This window comes from Dunckerocampus dactyliophorus, chromosome 12, assembly GCF_027744805.1.
Source record: "Dunckerocampus dactyliophorus isolate RoL2022-P2 chromosome 12, RoL_Ddac_1.1, whole genome shotgun sequence".
Classification (NCBI taxonomy): Eukaryota; Metazoa; Chordata; class Actinopteri; order Syngnathiformes; family Syngnathidae; genus Dunckerocampus; species Dunckerocampus dactyliophorus.
In genome coordinates, this window is record NC_072830.1 from 20,280,185 (window position 1) to 20,291,156 (window position 10,972).

At 40.4% G+C, this 10,972-nt stretch overlaps 1 protein-coding gene and 1 long non-coding RNA gene across 2 annotated transcripts; one reads left to right on the forward strand and one right to left on the reverse strand.

The window, feature by feature from the left end:
* Positions 1-739: 739 nt before the first annotated feature.
* Positions 740-4,822, reverse strand: LOC129191278 (uncharacterized). Its single transcript, XR_008573172.1, has 6 exons — positions 4,173-4,822; positions 3,944-4,099; positions 3,696-3,855; positions 3,421-3,520; positions 3,240-3,302; positions 740-1,213 (listed from the first exon to the last, which is right to left on the reverse strand). It is a non-coding gene; the product is annotated as an uncharacterized LOC129191278 (long non-coding RNA).
* On the forward strand, positions 846-10,917 carry actmap (actin maturation protease). The gene is made up of 6 exons (XM_054794487.1): positions 846-1,321; positions 3,200-3,268; positions 3,428-3,549; positions 3,704-3,830; positions 6,352-6,422; positions 6,485-10,917. The coding sequence occupies exons 1-6, from the start codon at positions 1,137-1,139 to the stop codon at positions 6,823-6,825; spliced, it is 915 nt and encodes a 304-aa protein (XP_054650462.1). The 5' UTR covers positions 846-1,136; the 3' UTR covers positions 6,826-10,917.
* Positions 10,918-10,972: the final 55 nt, after the last annotated feature.

The following is a 10,972-nucleotide window of genomic DNA, read 5'->3' on the forward strand; positions in this document are numbered from 1 at the left end:
TTTTCCAATTTCTTCATTTTTTTCATCTTTCATTGTTATATTTACTACAATGAATTAATACATGCTCCATGTTTTCTATTTGATTACAATAGTCACACAAGTCTGTACTGTGTTTTCCTATCCTATCCTATTTTAGCTATTTAGACATGTCTGCTCAAACCTCATTCTCTTTATAATATTGTCTTCTTTCCTGTTATTTGTTTCCCTTCTTACTCCTACATATTGTTCTGTGTTTGTTCTCTGTTCCACTTATCCTGCCACCTTTTACTAATTTCACTTTTAACTTCTTCTTTTCTATAACTTCTTTTCATATTTATTTCTGCTTTGCATGTTGCATACTTGGGTATGCTAATTCGTTTCCTGGAATGCCTATGTGAATCCAAATAAATGTAATCATAATTCCTATCTTTCTGGACTGAACCAATTGAAATATTAGATCCTGTCTTGCAGATCCTGCTACGTACCTTCAACTCTGAACTGCAACACAGGTGAATCCCGTGCTCAAGTCTCGCGATATTAAACAAGAGCCAAACAAGGGAACAGCTGCCGGTCTTCTTATTCGCTTGTTAATAGGTAGTCGCAAACAACTTAGAAGCGCACTACCGCTACCACCAAACCTAGTGTCCGGTTTGTATATTACTTTAAACCAAATAGTCATCCTGCCTCATCCACATTACCATCACATTTCACATTCACACTTTTCGGATAAACACAATCATAAACGCTTTATGCGCTCCATAAACACAGAAATTATTTAATAAAAAGCACACATTTCCTCCGTACAAATGGGGGCGACAAAATGTGAGTTGGTTACCGAAACCCCCAAAACCCACGAAGAAGAGAGTTTCCAAATATGGTCAGAAACACTGGGCGCTATGCTAGTCTGAAAAGGGGTATAGATTCTAACAACAACTTTTACTCAACAAGCACATTGTGTTAGTTTGCTATACAATTACAAAGCATGCATTTCAACTCATTTAACGTGTAGTTAGCTGTGGAATTCGTTCCAGAAAAAGAAGAGGGCGATTACTTGTAGATTTTGTATATTCGTATGTTGGAAAGATCTGTTGCAGAGCAATCAAGATTGCACTGTTGATTTTAGTCCAACGTCAGCCTTTGTCACAATCTCTGGAAAAATGTCCGGGTGCTCCATGCCCCCTCTTCCACCTCGTCCTCCTGTGCCACCTCCACCTGCACCGCCATGCTCAACAGACTACAGCAAGAAGAAGAAGAAGCTGTATCAGACCATAGGACTCAGCAGAAGTCCCATTGAGGGAGATAACACAGAGCCTGTTATGCTTATTCGTCAAAGGGAAAGCAGGTAATTGCATGATCTTAACTGCATGATTAAAATAGAAAAAAATAAATAATTTGCACCATGTGTACCTGAGATTTGTCATCTGTGTTTACAGTAGTAATGGTATTTTTTTAAGTATCCTTTTATTTGCTACAGTATATTCAATTTGTATAGTTAGTTTACATATATTATAACATGCATAGTATTATATTGATTAAATAAACATGCATGTTAGGTTAATTGGCGACTGTAATTGTCCATAGGTATGAATGTGAGCGTGAATGATTGTTTGTCTGTTGGTGCCCTGCAATTGGCTGGCGACCAGTCCAGGGTGTGCCCCGCCTCTCACCCAAAGTCAGCTGGGATAGGCTCCAGCGACCCCTGCGACCTTAGCAAGGATAAGCGGGATAGATGGATGGATTTCACTATATTGCTAACATCATTTATTATTACTATTAAATCAATATCAATTTATATTTATGAAAATAGTAGTTCAATAAAGTCAATGTATTTTTATGAATTACATTATTAGTATAATGAACTATGATTATTGCATTTATTTATTATATAATATTTCTGATGGTTGTATCATTATTTAAATTATGTTTTATTTATTTGACATATTGTTACCTTTTTTATTATTACATCAATTCCAATTTTGTGTGTTAAGATAAGACAAGGGAAAATTACGGGTTTACGGCAGCAAAAGCAGAGTACAAAAGCACGCAAGAGCACAGAAAGTGCAAAATCAAGGTAATACAAATCAAGAAGTTATATACAATACTTAAAGCTATGTACATGTTGATGAGCCACAGGTCTACTGCACTTCTTTATTGCATGGTTGTTGCACGGTTATTGTACAGAGTCGCGGGGGCAGCAGCCCAGTCTGCCCCGAGGCCTCCTACCAGTTGGACGTGCCCTGAACACCTCCCCTGGGAGGCATCAGGGGGGCATCATGACCAGATGCCCAAGCCACCTCACCTGGCTCCTCTCAATGCGGAGGAGCAGCGGAGAAAACTCATTTCGGCCACTTGTACCCATGATCTTGTCCTTTCGGTCACTACCCAAAGCTCATGACCATAGGTGAGGGTAGGAACGTAGATCGACCGGTAAATTGAGAGCTTTGCCTTTCGGCTCAGCTCCCTCTTCACCACAACGGACCGATGCAGAGTCCGCATCACTGCAGACGCCGCACCAATCCGCCTGTCGATCTCGCGTGTCACCCTTCCCTCACTCGTGAACAAGACCCCGTGGTACTTAAACTCCTCCACTTGGGGCAGGATCTCATCCACCCTTTTCCAAGCGAGAACCATGGACTCGGACGTGGAAGTGCTGATTCCCATCCCGGCCGCTTCACACTCGGCAGTGAACCGATCCAGCGAGAGTTGAAGGTCACGGCTCGATGAGGCCAGCAGGACCACATCATCTGCAAAAAGCAGAGACTCAGTCCTGCAGCCACCAAACCAGAACCCCTCAACATCCTGGCTGCGCCTAGAAACTCTGTCCATAAAAGTAATGAACAGAATCGGTGACAAAGTTTGTGTCAATTATATGAAAATGTTAATATATGATTACATGTCATTTATTTTGTATTATTAAGTCACTCAATGTTAATTGTTTTTTCAGTCCAGTCATTCTCAAACACTCGTGTCACTTAAAAAAAAATCTCATTATGCTTTACTATTCATAGATATTTTCTTTTTTTTTAAAGAGCAGAAATTCCCAAACTGTGGTACGGGGCTCCCTCTAGTGGTACAGTACAGTATACGGGTAGTGTAGTGTATTTTAACTAATTAACTAACCAGATATGAGTTAAAATTGAATTCAAATAATAATTTTCCATTGCGGAAATGTGGCAATGTGCATCAGATCTATAATTTAATCGTAATGAATGTGCTTCAGTTTCAGTAAGGATCTACACTGGATACTAATGAACACTTACGTGCCTTCCCTCGTCCAAGATGGTCCACAGTAAGTTCTGAATACACGTGCAGCCGTGCTCTACCTTTGGCAAACAATGCATTGATGTAATTATGTTATTGTAGGACGTTGACGTCATCATTAGACATATTTGCTAGGGTGTGACTGTACGCTCAGTACAGGACAGTATGTTTTCTGTTTACCTTTAAGGTGCGGCTTGGTGGCTTTGTGGATGGCTGCTCACCTCCTTCAGCACACCGTTGTTGACATGGACGCTGTTGTTCGGACTGCACGCAGCCGAGGCTTCACAGCACAGGGGGAAATGTTCTCAGGTAAAAAAAACAAAACAAAACAAAGGGGAAATGTTCTCAGGTAAAAAAAAAAAAAAAAAAAACAATGGGGAAATTTTCTCAGTAAAACAAGCACACTAAAAAAACAGGAGCGTACTCGTGCAGTGTGTAACAGGAAGATATCTTACTTTGTTAGCTTGCAACATGGCGCTCCTGGCCGAGGAGGTTTGTGGATGTAAAGCAGAGCTGCTGTCAGGTGGACTGAGTGGCAACGCCTCGAGGATTATAGCACATTTATGGGCCAGACAACCAGTTCTCATCCCGTATCCTCGACCTACACGCGTTGTTCTTCAAGAAAACAAGTCATTTTTTGTTGTTCCGTGTATTTAAAAGGGCCTTTTTTTATCGCGGACAATGAAAAGTTTTGTACACTCACCGGACAATTCAATAGGTACACCTGCACATCCGATGGCATCCAAAATATTTGTCGATACCGATATTTGTAAATAATTAATAAAGGGGCGTGGGGGTGGGCTACGTGTTTTTTTTTTTTCATGACACCCAGAAGTCCAGGCCGCACCGCTGCTACTGGCTACATGATATGAAAAAAGGAACCATGAAATCACCTTGATTCAGAGTAGAAAAAAAAAACATATTTGACTTACTTTTTCAAGAGAACACATATATATATCACTCGGGAAACTTCCACAGGATGAGACGCCTTCTTTAAGGAGACTTTGGATGTAAGAGTATAAGTTCTAGCAGAACGATAGAACCCTCGGCGAACCCTGTGTCCTCCGCTGCTGAGAAAGGCAGGTCATTTCGTCTGATGAATTCAATTCTTTTTCGGGTTATTAGCTTAGCCTTCTGACTGTCACACGCATACGAGCAAGTGTACGCAGCCATGTGGACAAAGCTCGTCGGAAATTGGCCATACTCCGTCACGTGCTTGCTCTTCAAATGCCGTATTAAAGCAATTTAAAGCTTCTTTTTTTTGTTTTACCCCAGCAAGATAGTTTTCGTGGCATCATCCTGGAAGCCACATTTTTTTCAAGTCAAACCAAGCAAATCTATTTTTCAAATAGAAAAACAGCACATTTATGTCATTTTTAGCATAAATGCCCCCCCAAAAATCAACTACATGCACAATAAAAACAACCTCAAGCGCAGGGACAAAATACTGTAATTGTCTAAAAATAAAACATAAAATAGTCGTTGATATTTGCATTTGCCAAGGAAGACGACGGTTATAAAATATGTTTTAGAAATATTTTTTGTAAGGTATATTCAGTTTTTATTTGTCATTTTTGACTAGCTGTTCGCGACCCACCCACAATGGGTTCACTGCACACTTTATTTATTTATTTATTTTTTTAGAATTAGTGATATCAATTACAATATAATAAGAAAATCATAATATTGTTTGGTCAAGTGATAAAAGAAAGAAACAAAGCATTTTTATAGAATACATTTTTAAAAGCTAAAACTATGACCCTGTTAGATATGACCAAGGGTTTAATTCTAAAGACTAAACAACTCAACACACACAACTCAACACAAAATGCAGTTTTTAAGTGAAACTTTTTATTATTAAGGGAGAAAAAAATCCAAACCTACATGGCCCAGTGTGGAAAAAGGGATTGCCCCCTAAACGTAATAACTGGTTGGGCCACCCTTAGCAGCAACAACTGCAATCAAGCGTTTGCGATAACTTGCAACAAGTTTCTTACAGCACTGTGGAGGAATTTCGGCCCACTCATCTTTGCAGAATTGTTGTAATTCAGCCACATTTGGAGCATGAAGTGCCTTTTTAAGGTCATGCCACAGCATCTGAATAGGATTCAGGTCAGGACTTTGAGCAGGCCACTCCAAAGTCTTCATTTTGTTTTTCTTCAGTCATTCAGATTGGACTTGCTGGTGTGTTTTGGATTGTTGTCTTGATGCAGAACCCAAGTTGGTTTCAGCTTGAGGTCACAACAGATGGCTGGACATTCTCCTTCAGAATTTGTTGGTAGACAGTAGAATCCATGGTTCCATTTATCACAGCATGTATTCCAGGTCCATATTCCAGGAGCAGCAAAACAGCCCCAGACCATCACACTACCACCACCGTATTTTGCTGTTATTTAAAAAAAATACGGCGTTACTTTTACGCCAGATGTAATGGGACACACACCTTCCAAAACGTCCAGCTTTTGTCTCATCAGACCACAGCGTATTTTCCCAAAGGTCTTGGGGCCGTTTTTGCCTAGTGTCTTTCTTAAGGTGGCATCATGAACACTGAGGCCTGCTGTTCTTTGGACATTGTTGTGGGGTCTTTTGTGACCTCTCGGATGAGTCGTCGCTGTGCTCTTGGGGTAATTTTGATCAGAAGGTTCACCACTGTTCCATGTTTTCGCCATTTGTGGATAGTGGCTCTCACTGCGGTCCATGTAGGTTTGGATATTTTTTCTCCCTTAATAATAAAAAGTTTCATTTAAAAACTGCATTTTGTGCTCAGTTGTGTTGTCATTGACTAATATTTAAATTTGTTTGATGATCTGAAACATTTACGTTTGACAAACGTGCAAAAAACGACGAAATCAGGAAGGTGGTAAACACTTTTTCACACCACTGTCGTGTATTGTGGTTTGTATAGGTGGAAAACTTCCCCTTTTTATGTAGCTGAATAATCACAATCATAGAAACAGGTCTCTGTGTGATGCACTGATACATAATGAATGTCATTGGAAGGTGCAGGTGTACCTAATGCAGAGTCCTGTGACTCTCTGAAGACCGCTACGTAATGTTTAGAGTCTGTTTCCATGTAGCACTTGTCAAAGTGCCTTGACACCAGACATCCAGATATGACGAAGACTACAACCACGAGCCATGCCAGCGCAGAGGCCACAGGGCGCACTGGGCCGTGGCGTCAGGTAAGTCGTGGAGGCCAGCGGGAACACGTGTGCACTATTTATAACACATCTACCTCATCCAGGTGTTCTCCTGGGTGTGGACCAGGGGAGCGTCAGCATAGAGCATGCTCAGCCAGACCCCACCCTGCCGTGGATTCACCTGTGTGGAGACTCCTCCTCCTCCTCTTCTTCATCATGTCCCGCTGTCTGCAGCTCAAGCCTCCGAGAGGTCTACATCCTGGCCAAGCAGGGTAAAAGTATTCGCTACCAGATGTGGAGTTTGGACAGCGTTGCCGGTAGCAACGAGCAGCTGAAGACCATGGACCCTCAGAGGTCCAGTGACGGGACTGCCTACGTGGTTCCTGAAGGAGGAGTGGAGGTCGGGCTGGCTGGTCAGGCTGTTTTACTGCACACAAGGACCTAGTTTGAAAAAGGTCATAGGACATTAGGAGACATGTTTGCTCCACTTAAGCCCAACAAAATAGTCGTTAGTATTTTTACACATTATTTGAATAAGTAATACTCAATTAAAATAGCAATAAAACAATAACTAGAAGGGCACAGTTGCGAGCAGACGATCCTTATTTGCTAATGAATGCTCATTAACAAATGATTCTTTAGTTAATTTAGGAAACATTAGACACATTTCGTACCATTCAGTGTTATTTTCAAGCCATGTTGGCTGTGTTGAATGAATATACTGTAGGTCCTAGGTTCTCAAAGTGGGGTACGTGTACCCCTAGGGGTACGCACATTGCTGTAGGGCAGGGGTAGGGAACCTATGGCTCAGGAGCCAAGTGTGGCTCTTTTCATGACCGTATCTGCCTCTCAGACATTTCTTAACACGATAAAAATTGATTGATTTAAGTTTTTTTCCACTGAGATTTGAAAGTAAAACATTACAAAAATCACAGTGTTAAAAATAACACTCAAAATCTACATTTTTTTAATGGATTTTAATCCATCCATCCATTTTCGACGGCAGTGCGGGTGGCCAGAGCTAATGCCGGCCGTCCTTCCGATATTTTCCGGGTCACAAACCAAAACTCCATTATTACCTCGAGGTGAAGAAGTAAACGTCCCTCCGTGAATCAAATAGTCAGCTAGCGATTTCTGCAGAGCCGACCCTTTTGACGAAGAAGATGGCGAAAAGAAAGAGAGAAAGATGAAGAGTGTTGTACAAAACCATGCAGCACCAGAAGTCGCATTAATGGAAAGACGTGTTTTAATTCTTCTTGGTTAACTTCCGTATAACGACGTTACTCAAAAGAATACATTCAGAGACGTTGTCATATTCTGAAATTGGCTTCAAAGTGCACACATTTAGTTGTATTCGATGTAAAAAAAATATTACATGGCTCGCACAGAAATTCATTTTAAAATATGTGGCATTCGTGGCTCTCTGAGTTAAAAAGGTTGCCGACGTACGTGAATAAAAATGAAAAACGGCTTGACGACATTAGCGCCGAACACTGAGCTTTACGTAATGCTCTCAAAGGCCTCAGCAACCAACCATGGCAGGTATTACAGTGCAGAAGAAAGACAGCATGGACTTCTTCATTGTTGTGTGTGTGTGTGTGTTTGTTAGATGAACAAATAAGTAAGTTTTACAATTGAAGATTAACAATTTGAAGATTTATACGATGTGTGCTAGATGAGAGCTGATCTTCTGACTGCAAAAAAGATCAGTTTGGATAGTCCGTAAAGCCGCCAGAACTTACCAACCCTTTATTTCTAAAATCACAATTACTAAAATTTGCTGATCTAGTCAATTTTAATATAAAGCAAACAATAACCCCATCCATCCATCCATTCATTTTCTATGCCGCTCATCCTCATTAGGGCTGCGGGGGTATGCTGGAGCCTATCCCAGCTGACTTCGGGCAAGAGGCGGGGTACACCCTGGACTGGTTGCCAGCCAATTGCAGGCAAACCATAACCTTCCACCCAAAAATGTTAAATACAATACAATACAATTCATCTCAACAAGGGAGGAGAACTATATGATCTGTATGACCTCAGGGAAAACTTCAACTTAAAACACTTATACGCAAGAACAACGCTAAAAACCTTCAATTTTTCAGTATGTGGAGTCAAATTATGGAACGGATTTCGGAAGGAACTCAAACGATGCAGTAAAATGAGTCATTTCAAGACACAGGACAAGCAGTTGATGTTTACCAAGCACAAGGAAGAAGAGTCCTGAACCACTGCTATGTCTAACCACTACTACTCTTACAGTATTACTAACTCTTCATTCATGCGAGTACGTTGTCTGCGTACTCACCCATTACCCGGCCATGTATGAGTATCATCAGTTATTATATATTTATTGCTATTTATTATGACTGTTATATAATTTATTTACAGTGACTACAACCTCGACTCCAATTTGACCACATTGTTATGTTACCTTATCATTTTCCTATCTATTTTAAACTAGTAAAGAGTACATTTGAAATACAGGAAGTGAACAAATGTGTTGCAATTGATGTGAAAGTGACATGGGAGTAGGGTTAAATAAGCTTTGCTTGTTCCTACTCCTTTTTCGGACAGGTAGAAGTGTGAATTGTGCTATGCGATGGATTCCAATGTAACTTATATGCATGCTCGAAATAAACGAAACCACTCCGTGGTGCTATGAGTAATTCGTGTGTTTTCTGAGCTGTATGAGCCTGGCACTTGTTTGTTGACTGGATGCTCTGACTATGTTAGAAGCATAAATGTATGCTTTCACGAATAATGTGTCTCATTGCAGCCACTTTGTTCGGCAGTCCTTGAACACACCATGCGTGACGCAGATTGAGACTTATGTGTATGACTTTCTCAGACGCTGCACACACACACACACACGTGTGTTTTCTATCCTTCCTTTCACCTCGTCCTTGTTCACAAAAGTTAATGCTGTGCGTGAATGCACAGAGGTGAGCTTGTCATAATTATTACGTTAACGTGTAACATTAGTTGCATTGTACTGATTATTTCCATGTTGTTGCAGACCATTGCAGTTCACCACATCTTACCGCTGCTTGTCACCAGTGAAATACACGTACGAATACAAATAAATTCACCAAGCAGAAGACAAACCTGCCAGGAGATATGTGACCCCTCAAAAACCCTCTCCGTTTTAAATGAGTAGCCTGTGTGCAACTGAAAAATAACACACTTTTTTGTCATAATATATTTAATAATATATCAAAGATGATTCATTGTGTGCTTTATGTTTTTTAAGTGTGCAGGAGGGTACACAACCTCCAGTCAGATGTCTGTACGTAAAATTTGCCGGGGGATATTCATTTTAAAAAAAATGTTTTCAATTGTCATCTGTGTATATCTGCGTTTTAGCCTAAAATGGCAAAACTAAAGAAAAACCGACACATTTGTTCCTCCTGTCAAAAAAAATGTCATGTTGAAAAGCATAGAAAATGCAATTTTGAGCCCACGTTTATCTGAACGTAAACGTTTGTGTCATTACAGTAATCCTTCGCCACTTCACGCTTTGAATTTAGCAGCTTCACTCTATCAGGGTTGTTCAAAAATATTTGAGTGAATAAATCATGCTGTTTTGTGGTTGAATACGGCCAATTATTAGTAAACAAGTATGGATATTCAAGCAAATGTGCATATTTTTGGCCTAAACTAAGCATTTTCAAGCAAAAGAAGAGCTGAATGAAGTAAAACCCAAATATAAGGCATTCAGGAGACGCATTTAAAGACTGTAGCGACTATCAAGTTCTTCCATTTTAGACACTTGGGAGTGCAGGGGATCCAGGTCATGACGCACAACTCGAGTTTGTGGTGCCAACACAAGTCCTCAAACCTGTCACTTCCGCACTTAAATAAAGTCGGCACCGTGCTGCCACCAGTGGTCAAACAAAGTATAGCTTCCCCAAACACCAACCCCACAACAAACCAAATAAACTAAACCCAAATGATGCATAAATGGCTCCTACAAAGATGTTCCTTTAAAGGTGTCAGAAATGTTAAAGGAGGATCCCCAGACTTGATCACCGGAACAGCAGGTTCGAATGATCTCACAAGATGCACGATAATCCTTAACACGGGCTACTGCTGTGACCCTAACCCACATCAGGCTAAAACTCAACTCTGAACCCCCAGCTTTCCTCTCTTCCCCTTACATCGGAACACTTTCACAGCAACAGACACGAGCACGTGTCTTATTTATGTCTTATTTTCTGTTATGTCTATGATTATTTTGGGTAATTCTACTTTGCGGAAATTCACTTATCACGGTTGAGTCTGGAGCCAGTTAACCACAATAAACGAGGGATTACTGTATTCCAATTTGGGCTACAGGCTTTCCTTTTTATATTTGTCCACCAGATGGCGCTGTTTTTTTCCCATCCAAAGCATGCAGAAGAATTCCTGCAAGGGTGCCTTGCTACTGAAATGATAGCTGTGTCTCTATTGATGTTGGATAATGGTGTATATGTAAACGTGTGTATTTTTGACAATTAAAAAAAAAAGTGATGTAAAAATACTGGCCTGTAAAGAATTAAAATCCCTAAAAATATATTTAATATCAGGTGTTTATTTCATGGTTAATTTAA

What these genes read in the sequence shown, in the direction of transcription:
- actmap (XM_054794487.1), top strand. Translation starts at nt 1,137, where the DNA reads ATGTCCGGGTGCTCCATGCCCCCTCTTCCACCTCGTCCTCCTGTGCCA. An exon ending in ATTCGTCAAAGGGAAAGCAG is followed by an intron (nt 1,322 to 3,199) that starts GTAATTGCATGA and finishes AATGTGCTTCAG; the next exon opens with TTTCAGTAAGGATCTACACT. An exon ending in GCACTGGGCCGTGGCGTCAG is followed by an intron (nt 6,423 to 6,484) that starts GTAAGTCGTGGA and finishes TACCTCATCCAG; the next exon opens with GTGTTCTCCTGGGTGTGGAC.